This window comes from Setaria italica, chromosome III (assembly GCF_000263155.2).
Source record: "Setaria italica strain Yugu1 chromosome III, Setaria_italica_v2.0, whole genome shotgun sequence".
NCBI lineage: Eukaryota > Viridiplantae > Streptophyta > Magnoliopsida > Poales > Poaceae > Setaria > Setaria italica.
Window position 1 is genome coordinate 6,017,594 of NC_028452.1, and position 16,039 is coordinate 6,033,632.

Below are 16,039 nucleotides of genomic sequence, written 5' to 3' on the forward strand. Positions count from 1 at the left end.
TGACGTGGTGGCGGCTCCACTTCTTCTGGTTCTCGCCCCTCAGGGGGTGGACCCAGGACGTGGTCCTTGACCTCATTCAGGATCCCCCATCAATGCCTCGTTCCGGGGTAGACAGGGCATGCGAAGGTGTTGTCAGCGCGGCGAAAGACGTGTAGAGCATCGCCTCGGGGGAAGGGCGTGTGGTAGCCGCGACGCCGGTTGTCAGATGAGTCCGTCAGTTTGGGAGTCAGAGTTGAACCCATCAGCTAGAAGGGTCACAATCAGGGTCAACATCTGATGCGGTGACGAGGGCGTGAGGGTGGAGGAAGCCGCCCCCACCGTCGGAGGAGCCATGGAACGCACCGCGGAGCCCACAATAGCTCCGCAGCGACCATCCACGAGTGACAGCAGGTTGAGGTTGGCGGCGTTGGAGAGCGATCCCGACAACGAGCGCAATGGCCACCTGAGGTCGCTGGCGTCAGAGTGGGATACCGACGAGGAAGTGCCGCCGTAGCGGGACGACCCCACCGCGTGGACGTAGCGCCATAGCGCTGCCGTGAAGTTGCGGGCAGTGGCGTGGCAGTAGCACAGCGACAACCCGCCACAGGAGCGCGACGACGATGAGGAGGACCTTTAGTCCTGAATGATTAGTTTCGGTTGATTTTTCGAGAGATAGGAGGCTTACCAAGCAGAACTAATGCTCATATTTTCCAAACTAATGCTCATATTTCCACTAGTGAGTGCAAGGTTCCCTCCACGCATAAGACGATTTATCCACCGTGGTTCCTAACCACGAGTAGAAATGCACACATTTACTAGGGGCGGTTCCTTAAGAGAAGTGTATTTTCTAGGGGCAGTTCCTTAAGATAAGTACCGATAGAAATCTGGTAGTGTTCAGGTACAATGCGCGAAAGCAACTGCTAGTGACTGTAGATAACGATATCCATCGATAGAAATAAAGGCTAGTATCACATCTAAAAACTAGCTTTGATATTCAGCTCAGATCCGTGCCTCTAACTTTTCGTGCTCATTATATAAATCATAAATTTCCTAAAAAATTAACAGAATCATACATAAAAATCCAGAATGTTTATCAAAAGGTAAGATTCAAATCAGTGGTAGATGTTCAGGATTAACAACTTTCTTACTCCACATATTTTTGTTAGGTGAGGAGGCATTGCAAGTTTGCAACTGTTGAATGAAATCCGTACTGCGATGGAACTAGGAGGTAGTTGGTTTGAAGTATATACCATTTAGATATCCAATAATCCTTCCTTTTATTTCAATAAAAATATTGGTTCCACGATCATCTAGGAGTATGGTCTTGTACTCTCTTCTTGTTCGAGCTTTATGTGAATCCAACCCTATGGAGCCACACCCCCATCAATGCCACGTGTCCCAAATTGCTAATCTCAACCATCCCTTTCATTTCTCACCCACTAACTATACGGGAGTAATGAGAAGTTAAAGGGACGATTGAGATAAGACATGTGGCATCCATCAAGATAGGGATCCTACATGGAACTGAATTCAATGCTTGATATCGAACCTGTCCTGAAGATGAAAAGTTTCTCTATAAATTTAGACGTCCTAAACTTCAATTCTTGTGCACACAGAATATACTCGCAGTCGTAGGCTCGTAGCTTATAGACAAATGACATTGCAAGCAATGGCGTTGCCCTACTTGCAAGAACTAGTCATCTCCACACTTCTCGTTGTATCATTGTGCATGTACATTAAGTTCTGGAGGCTGAGAAACCCGTTGTACCCCATGGACTGGCCGGTTGTGGGCATGCTCCCTTCCATCGTTGCCAATCTCCACAACTTCCACGACGTACTCACTGTCTTCCTTGCCACCAACGGGTGTAACTTCAAGGCGCGAGGGCCGGTAGCAAGTGGCATGCGGTTCTTCGTCACCGCTGAACCGGCAAACGTCCGGCACATCTTCACCTCCAACCATGCAAACTACCCCAAGGGCGAGGATTTTGCTGAAATCTTCGACATCTTTAGCGGCACCCTCTTCACCATTGATGGTGAGGCCGGCCGCCAGCAGAGAGCCATGTTCCAGAACATCTTCAGCAATCCACGGTTACTTGCCTTGATGGCAAGTTGCTGCCGTGACAAGGTGGTGAACGAACTCCTCCCGTTCTTGACCCGCATGGGGAGCACCAGGACAACGTTCGACATGCAGGATTTGATCACAAGGTTGGTGTTCGACCTTACTGCCACGCCGATCTTCGGTGTCGACCCGGGTTGCCTGTCCATCAGCATGCCGTCTATCCATGTTGCAACCGCCATGGACACGTTCATGGAGGTCGGCTTATTCCGGCACACCATGCCGGCTTGTTTCTGGAAGGTGATGAGACGGCTAAACATCGGTCCAGAGAGGAAGCTGGCCATGGCGCAAACAGTGATGCATGCTTTCATCAGGGAGATGACTGAGAAGCCGAAAGCCAGGTGCGCCGATCTCCTTGATGATGTGTTGGCCATGGACATTATTTCTGCTAACCCATCAGTGGGCAGAGACGATGTCCTACAACGTAATGTACTCATCGGTTACATGATCGCCGGGCGGGACACGGTTGGTACCACGCTACCGTGGGTATTCTACAACCTCGCCAGGAACCCCCGTGTGGTCTCTTGCATCCGCAAGGAACTGGCACCCATCGCATCACTCAAGACCACTGCTCTCGCCTCCAATAGCATCAGCAGTATGGTCGTCTTTGATCCAAAGGAGACTGAACACCTAGTTTACCTTCAGGCAGCCTTATTGGAGTCGCTCAGGTTGTACCCACCAGGCCCGATCGAGCGCAAGGTGGTGCTAGCCGACGATGTGCTCCCAAGTGGTCACCAGTTGTGCTCCGGTGAAACCATCCTGATCTCCATCTATGCCATGGGTAGAATGGAATCCCTGTGGGGCAAGGATTGCCATGTGTACCGTCCGGAGAGGTGGCTGTCCGAGGACGGTGCTAAACTGCGTTACGTTCCGTCCAATAAATTCATGGCGTTTAACACAGGGCCGAGGATGTGCCTTGGCAAGGACATAGCAATTGCGCAGATGAAGACCATCGTTGCCGCGGTGGTGTGGAACTTTGATATGGAGGTGTTGGAAGGGCAGAGCATCGAGCCAAAGCTGTCGTGCATTCTTCAATTGAAGAACGGGCTCATGATGATGGTTAAGCAGAGAGAGTAATCAATGTGACATGGAATGAGCTAGGTGCAATGCAACTACAGATCGACTCAGTCCTGGCATATATGGTTTGAACAAAATAGTTAAATCCAAACTTATAATGAAGTAAATGGAAGCGTAACATGTATTTTCGTCATTAAATAAAGTCTACGGACGCCGTCGTCTGGCCATCTGAAAGCTGGGATCATACCCAACTACAGACTCTTTGATTTCAGTACTGATAGTTTGTACTACTCCCTCTTTCTAAATAAGTGATGTTTTCAGATTATCTTAAGCTTATTTGAAACTTTGATGGCATATTAATTGTTTTTCTATGTGTAAAAGGTATACGAGTATATTTATGTTTAATAGTAACTTCATCAAAAGCATCCGTTCACTTTATGAATATTTTGTGACAAAAACTAGCCATCACAGTTATGTTTTTGAGGTAATTTCAATATCAAAAACTTCATTTATGAGACCGGAGGAACTAACATACAAAGACAATGAATGTAAATACAATATGCCCTCCGGTGTCCTGGACTTCATAAGTTGTATCTGCAATACTCAAGAGTGAAACGAAAGAGGGCGATGTCAATTTGAGTGTATCTAAAGAGACTTAAAACATTCAAATGATGAATATAAATTGTATCAAATCATAGTCCCTATTATACTTATATAATTAGTACAATTTATTTAAGTTGGAACATACTTTTTTTTTACCGTGTCTTGATCCAAGTGCGCATGTGGGTTTTGCATGTTTTTCCTTGGTAGGAGGCACCTGACTAATGCGGTGTCTGGAACCTTGGTTACTCCTTTTTATTGATTTCCTTCCTTAAGCTACCTGAGCACCCTAGAATAGTGATGGGCTGCCAAGGTATTGGATCAAATGAATTCAGACACCTCTATGTATTTAAGGTATTGGTGTGAGTAGCGTGTAACGACTGATTCTGTGCTGAGTCGTACCAACCATATCGAGGCTTTGTGCACGCTAGCTCATTCAGGGTGAAAGTCTGCCCCGTCCGTACATGATAAGCTCGAGAGTCGAGACATTGATTCGGCAGCTGCCGTACGTGTATGTCTTTGTCCTTCCATTTGCTGTACGTGTACGTGCTCGTTCCGTTGGTGCTGTGGACGGAGAGCGGCTACTTAGGCATGGACTTCTGCCGAATCCGCATGATGGACAACGTCAACCAGGCCCTCGACGCCGCCTTGCCCCCGCCTTGCCCCGCGATGATTAGGTAGATCGGAGGATGTTTTTCTCGTGTTTTACCGTTGCATTTGGTAGATCGGAGGATGTTTTTCTCGTGTTTTACCGTTGCATTTGGTAGATCGGAGGATGTTTAGGTGACTTAGGGTTAGGTAGATGATTTCAATTTTGAATGAAATGCAATGGTGTTTTGTGTTAGATGATACGTAGTTCAGACGCAATTGAGTCGCTGCCCGCGATATTGACATGTAGAACTTGTCGATTTAGGTATATATTCATTGAATTGTGTAGTTGATATGACATGTATATTTTTTGTTTGCAATTTGTCCAATATGTGTAATGTGTCTAGTTGATATGTCGAATATGTGCAATGAGTAGTGTATATGACATGGTGAAATGTTTGTATTTTGTAGATGGATCGTTTAGTTCGATTTTTTGATGGTGGTGTTGTGAAACAAAATGGGGAGTTAGAGAATATGAATGAATCAATTGAATTCTTCGAGGGTCCTCCAAGTTTTAGTGATTTAGTTGACCGTGTAATGAGGAAGTATGGATGTAGAGTGGATGAGATCAGTTTGAGAGGTCGTTTTGATTGTGGGAAAGCTAGAGCTCATTATGTTCTCATGAAGTTAGCATCCGATGCGAATTGGAAGCACTATAAGGATGTAGTTCACGAAGCTAATGTTGCATGTTTGGAGGTTATAGTCGAAATTGTTCGTATGCCTGACCCAAATGTTGTCATGAGGGAGGAAGTGGCAGTAGTGAACCATAATGGTACCTAGGAGTCAGAAATGTTGCATCACGTGTTAGGTGAAACAGAACGTGATTTTGACTTGGCTATTGCCAATGATGATTTTCCCAATAACGTTTTTGAGAGGGATGAAGCAAATATAGATGTCGATAATATCTCTATGGGTTCTGAAGATTGTGAATTCGAGGAAGATGGGGTAGTAGATGTCGATAATATCTCTATGGTGAGAGTCCAGTGATTAAGAAGGGGATGAAGTTCAATAGTCTTGAGGAATTGAAGTTTTTCTTGGCTGACTACGCAGTGAGGTTACATAGACCTTTTAGCATAGTTCACTCTAACAAGAACTTAAGATACAATGTGATGTGCAAGCAAGGATGCCATTGGCGTGTATGGTCTCGGCTAATATCAAGCACCGGATAATGGAGAATTTCAAATGTTGTGTAACCGCATACTTGTCGGTCGTCACAGCCAAAATGAGAGCATGTACAGTGCACAGCAAAGTACCTTGGGCGGCGTATCCTAGGCATTATCCGTAAAGACAGCGAGACATCGGTGCCATCCCTCGTGAAGTCCATCTTCGCCTTTAGTGGGTACCGTGTGAAGTATTCGAAGGCTTGGCGGGCGAAGCAACACGCCGTTGCCCTGCTTTGGGGCGACTGGAAGGAGTCGTACGGCATGGTTCCTAGGGTACTCTCAGCTATAACCTACTACAATCCCGGGGTTAAATGGTGCATCGACTCATGTGGCATGATGCATCCTGACAATGGAGTTTTGAAGCATATACTGCAAAGGGTATTTTGGTGCTTCCCTCAATGTAGTGAGGCATTTCAACATTGCCGTCCTGTGATACTTGTGGATGGTACATTCTTGACTGGCAAGTATAATGGTACATTAATGATGGCAGTTGGTGTAGATCCAAAATAGTAGCTTGTGCCTCTTGCTTTTTCCTTGGCCGAGAGTGAGAATAATGAGAGTTGGTCATGGTTTATGAAACTTGTTCGGCGACATGTTCTTGGACCTTTACGGATAGTGTGTATGATATCAGATAGGCATCATGGGCTCCTAAATTGTACGAAGGACCACATGGATGGTTTTCCACCGCTTGTGCATAGGTGGTGCACGAGGCACTTTGCTGCCAACATGTCGCGTCGGCAGAAGAGCAACCGTGTGATTGGAAAATTGAAGATATTATGCAAGGTTCATACGGAGAGAGAATTTAGTGAGAAGTTAGAAGATCTAGTGAAGGACTTGAACGATGACGCAAAAGAATGGTTGAAGGGTGAAATGGAGGACAAGGATAAATGGGCGTAGGCTTTCGATGAGGGAGGGATGCGTTGGGGTATTATGACCACGAACTACTCGGAATCACTCAACGCAGTTTTCAAAGGCATCCGAAGTAGGCCCGTCTCTGGAATTATTGAATACTCATTCGAAAAATGCAACGCCTACTTTGTGGACCGATAGCAAAAGGCACGTGCAATGTTGGATGAAGGCTATAGAATTGGGAAAGTTGCAGATGATTATTTATTAGAGGCTGAGCTTAGATCCGTGCACCACTTAGTAGAACCGTACGGGCCAGAAAGGATGGTGTATTCTATAAGAAGTTACGGTACGACTAACATTGGGGGTGAGAGTCATGGAGGCCGACACTACAGAGTGGATCTGAATGAAGTTTCGTGCACCTGCAATGTTCCACAATTGTTGCACCTTCCATGTTCACACTTCATTACAGCTTGCAAGGCAAGAGGTCTTAACTATGAAAGCCCCTTGTACATGTCACCGTTGTACTCTAGGGAGCACACCGTACAAATATGGGAATCAAGCTTTCAACCTTACCTTGATCCGTCACAATGGCCGGCATATGAAGGGGTAGGGTACGTGCCTAACCCCAATTTGATGAGAAATAAAGTAGGAAGGAGGCAGAAGAAGCATTTCACAGGCGACATGGACGTGTCGGAAGGGAGGTTTTCTGCAGATTATGGCACTGGTGATTTTGATGTGGACAAGTCGGAAAATCGTTGCTCGAAGTGCCCCAAGATCATTAGGAATTACACGTGCCGCAATAGAAAATCTAAAGGCACGAAATCTAGGGGGAACAGTAATAGGCCGCGTTCTTCGAACAATAGGGTATGCGCGTTGCTCGTATTTTGCATGGTTATCATTTTATCTTTTTTTATAGTAGTAAATTATGATAGTTACCGTACTTATCATATAATAAAGCTTTTTACTAATGATCTTGTTTGTTGTTTCTTTAGGATGGCGGCCCTGGCGTACCCTCTTCTTGAGTCGGCTTACGGCTTGCAGCACCGTGCCCACCACCTCGCGGACCTAAATGAGGTACTACATCAGTTATTAACAATGGTTGGTAATTTATGCTAATGAATGCATACCTTAGGATGATAATTGCAAGATTTTTGTATGAAATGTTCTTACAAATTGAGGATGTGCCTGTCGTTACTATTTGCTTGTGTACAATGTAAACAATTTCATACTGGAAATGTCATTTATATCATATTTGTGTTACTTACCACTTTAGTAGCCCTTTATTCTCAAATGCATTGACTTCTCATTTTTGTAATAATCTTATAATGTTTTGCAGGATTTGAAACCACTCGGGGCTAAAGTGCACTCACCACTTAGGTGGGATGAGCGGTACGCGGAGTACTTGCAGAGAGCTGGTTTTTTGGATCTCGCTGTTCAGGTTGTCGCGGGTCTCCCTCCAATGGACGGACCGCTGTTGACCTCTATGGTCGACAGGTGGCGTCCAGAGACTCACACGTTCCACCTCCCGTTCGGAGAGATGACCATCACAATGCAGGATGTCGCTATGATACTCGGTCTTCCACTGGATGGGCAGCTAGTGACGGGAATTATACAGAATGAGAATTGGCATGATATGGTTGAAATGCATATTGGGATTAGGCCACCAGAGCCAGAGGACGGAGACAACTCCAAGAAGACCTCCGGTGTCAGCTCGGCATGGTTGAGGGAGCACTTCAACGTTTGTCCTCCGGGAGCAAATGACGGGGTTCTGCAGTGATATGCTTGAGTTTGGCTATGGCACTTTGTCAGCACATTCCTCCTTCCAGATGCAGCTGGGAATACAGTGTCTTGGATGGTTCTCCCCATTTTGGGTCAGCATTGGGACAACATAGCCCTTTATAGTTGGGGCTCAGCGGTTCTTGTCTGGCTGTACAGGCAGCTATGTGAGGCTTACAGGCGCACCGCGAGGGATTCCAATGTTGGAGGGTGCACCTATATGCTGCAGATTTGGATTTGGGAGCGAATGCCTGTGGGTTGACCTTCCCGTCTTCGTGTCGATGTAAGTCACAATGGCTAATTCCCTTTTCTGCTTTAATGTTCGGAAAACTGTTGTATCATGTGACCAATTGGACTTGCAATTTCAGCCATGGCATCGAGACGATGCTCATCCCACATTCTACCATGTGTGGAAGCATGTGCGGCCCGTTCGTGGTAATGCTGATAGGCGCTACAGGGCCTACACAAACGAGTTTGATGTTGTCACGCAGTACCAGGTAATTTGCTCACCAGAGTTTGTTAAGCTCACTTCCGTATAATGATAGATGAAATAAGTATTGTGTAAAAATTTTTGAGGGTTGAATGGAAACCGTACGACCGTGAGCAGCTAAGCCACATCATATTTTCACCGATGTGCTACAGAGACAGAGAGCTGTGGAGGTGCACGACGCCAATGATATTGTACTACGTCGTAGAGTTTCATATGCTGCATAGGGTGATGCGGCAGTTTGGGAGGATGCAACCGTGCCCTCCTTTGGAATTATCGACTTCGCAGCAGCTGCACAAGTATGCAGGAATAAATAACTATTGGAGGTTATTCGATACACGAACTGAACATGTTATACTAATACTTCACTAATCTCTGATGCAGGATCGACCGCAGAAAGAGGTATAAGGAGAATGATTGGAGGGTGAAGTATGGTCAGTACCTCGTCATGTGGGAGAATAAGCAAGGATGCGATCCTGAAGGTGGACTGGCGACCAGGACCAAACAATGAGTACATACGATGGTATTGTACATCGACGAGAACTAAAGTGAAACCATTTTGGAGTAATGTGCCCATTGAGGATGCACCGTTTGACTCAGACGCCGACATAGCTGATGCGTATGACACGGTGACACGCTATGGGACACAGCCTGAGCGTGCACCTCTCCACGACTACATGGTAAGATTTCGGTTTGTAATCATAGTATCGTAACATTGATCACTCATGGAATGAAAACTATGCGTACAGGGACAGCAGCTTGCAAGGCTCTCAAACAAGGCGGGTGTGGTTATGGAGCACGCCGTCGGATCCGGTGATGGTCTGCTTCGTCAGTTTGCAGAGGTAGAAGCCCAACCTAATTTTCACTTATACTCGTACTACCTTTGTAACCCTATCAATATCATAGTCGTGAATATATGCTGCTTACATGTTGCAGAGGATTCGGAAAAGCTGCAGGCGAATGGCCATGAGGATGAACTGCATGTCGTCCTCAGATGTGCACCACGGGGGCAATGGCCAGGGTACTTCTTCGGGATCACGTCGGACTCCATTGGCGACTCCCCCCAAGGCTGCAACACCGTCCACTGCTGCAGGTCCTAGCAGGAGATCCGAGGCAAGAAACCCGCATCCCCTCAGGCAAGCGAGGACTCTGAAGGTGAGCAGTCTGAGGATGACGACCCTACATATGGTGAGGAACTGGAGATTTCCGGCATGATCGATGCTCCACCTGTGACTCAGACACAGGGTGAGTCCAGCCAGGTACATTCACAAGTTTCCCCAAATTCAATTCTAGATTGTTAATGTTCACTCCCGAAGTGTCATACAAATTTTATGCTTTGTGCCCAATTATTCCATAGGAACCTGCACCTCCTACCCGGATGCCACGCCGGCGGCGTCTTTCCCGGGACCATACCGACGTTGGCAGCGCCAATGTGCTGCCCACGCATCCAAGGAGGGAGCGTCGCCCAAGAGATCCTTTTAGCCCTCCGGTTGAGCGGCGGTCATGACACTGAACGTTACATATCTCAAGTGTGATGCACTAGGTGTGCAATTTATGTTATATGTGTGTGCAAGACTATTGGAACTGTCACGTGTGTAAAAGACTAAGTTGGTTGTTAGGTTTATTTCTGTCACGTGTGTAAAAGACTAAGTTGGATGTTAGGTTTATTTCTGTCCGTATAATGTTATATGTTTGCTCCATGACATACTTGTGTTTCGTGTATTTTTTCGTAAATGTTCGCACTGGTAGGCTATCGCGTACTAGACGAGATACGGAATAATTTCGTGGTTCAAACTAGTTTAAGAAAAATCAGAACAAAAAAAGCTATTTAAGTTTCATCAGCCGGATTGCTGGGGCAGCTGAGTCGGCGGTAGTCTAGCAGCCCAGAAACCTACTGAAACTTTAATGGATTTGGCACGGGAGGGCACCCCTGCCGCCCCAGGCGGAGTGGCGCGGCAGCCCCCATCCACCAAAACCTACTGAAAACTTTGTGCAAATGGCGCGGCAGCGCACTCCTACCGCGCCACTCCGCTTGGCACGGCAAGCCCCCCCCCCCAAAAAAAAAACCTACTCAAACTTTGTTTCGCTTGGCGCGGCAGCGCACTCCTGCCGCGCTAGGCGGAGTGGCGCGGCAAGGCCCGCCCCCCCCGAACCTACTGAAACTTTGCTGCGTTTGGCGCGGCACCCCAACTTTGCCGCGCCACTCCGCCTGGGGCGGCAGCGGCATTCCTGCCGTGCCACTTCCCTTGGCGCGGCAAGCCCCTCCACCCCCCGACACCTACTGAAACTTTGTTTCGGTTTGCGTGGCAGTGCACTACTGTCGCGTCACTCTGCGTGGTGCGGCAAGCCCCCACCCCACGAAACCCTACTGAATCATGAGGATAGTATTTTATCATGGTGTTGGAGTCCTAGTTTTCATGGATTCCTTTTTTTTACCGGGGTCGACCCTAAAGCCATAATGTCTCAAAACGCAGAGGGTATAGAGAAACTTTTCTTTTTTCCTTTGTCTCGAACTTCGTGAAGAACTCCATTCTATATCTCCAACAAAAAAGTAGGGTTGCGCCCCAGTTGTACACTCCCTTCGTTCGGAGAACCCTTATTGATTCTGAACTTTGTTCGCAAAGTAAGCATCCTTTTAACGGGCCAGCCCTTTTTAATGCGCCGCTTGACCCAGTTTTGAAAATGAGCTTTGCTCTTCTGGGCGCCCCAACGTATCCAGGCCAAATCCCAACCGGCTTGGGTCGGATAAAAAATGCTCAAATATACCCAAAAATGCTCGGATATACCCTACGCTCTATCGGACCCTACCAGTAATTATAGAAAGAGTATTGTCTTTTTTTAAATATTACAGTACTTCTTCACAAGTTTTTGTTCAATCTTAATTTTGATCGAAGCTACTACTGTTTCTTTGACACTCTAGCGCTAACTACTAGCTCGGAGAGGAAACTTTGATGCGTTTGGACATAGTTCTCTCACAAATGAAAATTGTTTTTGACAACTAATCGTAGTTCTCAGAATAAACATAAACATAGTTTTCTCATAAATGAACATAGTTTTCACAACTAAAGAGAAACATGATTCAGCAAAATTAACACGTTCATCTAGTCCAAGTCACCTTCATATAGTAACTCATCATCATCATCATCCTCGGCAACAACAACTCCCTTCCCTTTCTTATCGACATTAACCTTACCAACAGGTAAATCGGCAACAAGAGCCTTCATCGTCTCCATCTGTGCCTCTTCCGCTTTTTGTTGTAACTCTTCCATTTCAATCCTTCTCTTTCTTACCCTAACCTGCTGCAAATATTCTTCCCATGAACCCTTAGGGTATTTCGCATTCGGATCAACCACATAACCTAAGCGATCTCTTTCCTCCCTCAACCTTTGTTTCTCCAACTCCCTCTCCTCCTGCAACTTCCTCCTATTTTCACTCTTCTCATTTTCAGTTAGAGGTCGTGGATACTTGGATCTATTCTGCCTCCAATACTTAATAATAGTTTCCCTCGCATAAAGTCCTTCAGGCTCCACTCCAGTCTCATGCACCATATCTTGATATATTTTCCCCCGAAGCAAGTCGTTGTCAGGGATAGGCACATCATACTCCTTCCTAATCTTTTCTTTAAGTTCTTGTTGTTTCCTTGACTTCCATGGTTCCGATGTATTACCCAACTTTAATAACAAATCACAACGACCAGAAAAATCTTCCCAATCACATGTCCTTCCCTCCTGCAACAACAATTTCATATTCTTACAAATTTGAAACAAGTTCCAACCTTAATAACACACAAGAGACGAGTAGTTACTAACCCAGTAATCGCCATGTGCATTTCCACAGAACGAACCATATCCAAGTTCAGAAGGCACCACACCTTGTGTTGCCAATATACCACACTTGCATCTATCACTAGGAGAGGACACACATGGCCACGGTGCCTTTCCACTCTCGAACTCCAGCACTTGCTCCTCCGTTGGCCACATTGCCATTGGGCCGTATATATACTCATTGAAATCACACAACGGCCACCCATCCTGCAAAAAAATGGTGACGTGAACTACTCATACGTAAAGTAGCTAGAAAACGCTGCTCCAACTTCCAAGCAATAACATCAAGTAAAAGTATGAACAATATACTGCAAAATTATAACTGCTAGCTACATGACATACTAATATTCTCATAATAAACTTACATGAGTCTTTAGCGAGCATCGAAAGAATGGAGTAAACTTAGGTGGATCCTCTAAGTTAGGACGCATAAGCTTAGCAGGAACACCACACTTGCACATGGGAGGATCCCTCACACGCCTACAAGCAGCCTCCTGCTTCTCCTCCTCGGTCATCCTAGGTGGGTTTGGTGGAGGAGGAACCCAACGCCTAAAGTGATGGTATGGTTTAAGCTCTGTGCTATGATATGGGAATAGGCGGATCCTAGGATCATATTTGTCGGGTCCATCAATCTACTGAAAGAAATCACAAGGTGCGGCAGGCATTGGATCAAAAGTCCACTTGCATACATAGAAGGCTCTTCCGGCTGTCTTTGGATGACTTGATTGTTTCACCTCTGCTTGCACGCCACATCTACAAAGAGGTACCGGAAGGGCAGGAGGTACGGGACCAGCACCATTGGACTCGCCCACATACGGACATACCACCTACGCCGCTTGTATTCACAACCAAACGACGTCATCTCACCTAGACATCAAGTGCTACAAAATTAATACACAAATAAACTTTACACACGTAATCCAAACGAGCTATATACATCATTTCGATAAAATGTAAACACTCCATCTACAAAATACAAACTCTGAAACATATCAACTATAGCAACTATATTAAGGAACAAAAATATGAGACAAATTAATTGAACATATAAAAAAATACATGTCATGTAAACCACACAATTCGATGAGTATATACCTATATCGAAATATTCAACAAGTTCTACACATCAATATCGCGGGCAGAGACTCAATTGCGTCTGAACTACGTATCATCTAACACAAAATACCATTGCATTTCATTCAAAATTGAAATCATCAACCTAACCCTAAGTCACCTAAACATCCTCCGATCTACCAAATGCAACGGTAAAACACGAGAAAAAGTATGGGGATACCTTCCACACGGAGCAGGGATCGATTTCCACCACTTACCCCCACCAAAATCGCCGAATTTTGGGTGGATTTGGGGGTGGTGCGGCGGGGGGCGGCGCAACAAGCTAGGGGCGCTGGTCTGTCCGGAGGAGGAAGAAAGGAGGGAGGGAGGAGGAAGGGAGCCAGCGCGCTGCTGTAGCGTAGGCTCTGCCGCGCCATGCGGGCTGGCGCGGCAAGTGCCCGCCCACGTCAGCGTGCACCTGGCGCGGCGAGTCACCGCGCGAGCGTGGTAGGGGCCCGTCGCGCCAGTGCATGCGGCGCGGCAGAGGCTACCTGCCGCGCCAGGCGGTCTGGCGCGGCCAAAAGGGTTATCTGCCGCAAATATAGTCCCGCGGAGGTTATTTTTAAAATAAATAAAAAAAGGTTAAAAATAAAAAAAAGAGAACAAAAAGAATCAAGTCAGATTACGGAGAGGTTCGAATGACTTAATTTATTAAAGGACCACTTCACTGGACGGATCTCCTAATATCCAACCTAATTTTAATTATGAAATAATTGAAGCATATCGATCTGTCATGAACAACAATTATATCAGGATTGAATTAGCAGTCACTGTTGAAATTGCAAATGACCATCAACCAAACCTTCTTATTATAAGATAACAGTAGTAAAACTGGCTTCTTTTTTCTTGTCTGTAAGACGCTCTACTCGTGTATCATCATAAGAAAAAAATCCTAAGAATGGTAGTGAAGATGAGCAGTAGTACCAGAGGTCGATTTACCTATTTGATAGCCCTTTGCCACCTGTAGAGCTCTAGTAAACTGATTGTTTCCTTCTGTGTTTCATCCTGGGCAACAACAGGAAAATTGTCAAAGGATCATAAATAAAAACAAACACACAATGCATGTTGTTAATATTACTATTGGAAAACTAAAAAAATGTCAAGCAGTAGTAATTTCAAGTGCCAACAGCAGGAAAATTGTCAAAGGATGATAAATAAAAACAAACACACAATGCATGTTGTTAATATTAAACTCTAAATCTTTGGATTTCATCCCATCATCTTGACTTTCCAATATCACAACATCATTTGAATTTTCTTCAGTGACATGATTTTGTACAGAATTGATACCAATTTCTGCTGTGTTTGTTTTTCTCATGTAGTGGAGTCACAATCACAAGTCATTGATGCAAATGAAAAGAGAAGGAAAAGAGATAGAGAGCGTTATGCCAAAATTACAGATGAAGAAAAGCATGATAAACTGAAAAAACAACATGAAGCCTATCATAGAAGGAAAGGTAGAGATGCAACACAGTACCAAAAAAAATACACAAAAGAGAGACAGAAATATGCAAATATGCAGCTAGAACAAAAGAAAGCTAGAATAGAACAAGCCATAACTAACCGTGAAATGAGGAGCAGCAAAACAACGAAAGGTTCAATTGCAATAGAGAATCCTGCATATATTGAAACAAATATGTTAGTTGAAGTCAATACATCTAGCCTTAATGTTAAACACAGGAAACATGTGACGCCAGGAGAAAGGCAAACATTGCTAGCCCGTCAAAATAAAAAAATCATAAAAAAACAAAAGGGGACAGTTTATTCATCATCAGAAGAAGATGAAACCATGAGCGAAGAGGACAATGACATAGAAATGCAAAAACAGGCAAAAATCATGAATCTCGGTAATATTCTAAATTCTATACAAAACTTTCGCATTTCAATACAATATATGCAATACTTTAAAATTTGAATAGACTACATACATCCATATATTATACTAACAATCTCAATCAAACAGAAATACCCTCTTCAGTATGGACAACCATAGAAGGCATTGATGCCCCAAAACAACTAACAAATGATAAAGATAAGGGTAAGGTTATCAACTCCAAAGTATAAATTCTCACATGATACAAAAGAAACAAAAATATGTATTCACAAAAATCTGTACAGATAATGATGGAGTGATATTTGAACAAGACACGAACGAGGATGATTACATGTTCTCATGTCAAGGTATGCTTCAATACTTTAAAAAAAATCCTTCCATCATTATGTTAATACTTTCCTAAAAAATTTTATATAAAAAAAATTCAACAAAATTGGACACAGATGTGGATATCGAAATCAGAGAAGACGAAGAAACTACTACAAAGATCTCAAATCCATATGACATTGTCTACAACAACGTACTAGACGACACAAACATGCTGAAAAATAAAAAAATTTGCATATACTGTAATGCAAAGAAATTTGAGTATGAATCTGAGGGGTTATGATGCAGAAAACGACATATTAGATT

General features: G+C 44.7%; 1 protein-coding gene across 1 annotated transcript; it reads left to right on the top strand.

Annotated features, from left to right (window-relative positions):
- Positions 1-1,609: 1,609 nt before the first annotated feature.
- Positions 1,610-3,448, top strand: LOC101759432 (noroxomaritidine synthase). The gene has a single exon (XM_004960687.3). It carries the CDS (start codon positions 1,634-1,636, stop codon positions 3,170-3,172), a length of 1,539 nt encoding a protein of 512 aa, XP_004960744.1. The 5' UTR covers positions 1,610-1,633; the 3' UTR covers positions 3,173-3,448.
- Positions 3,449-16,039: the final 12,591 nt, after the last annotated feature.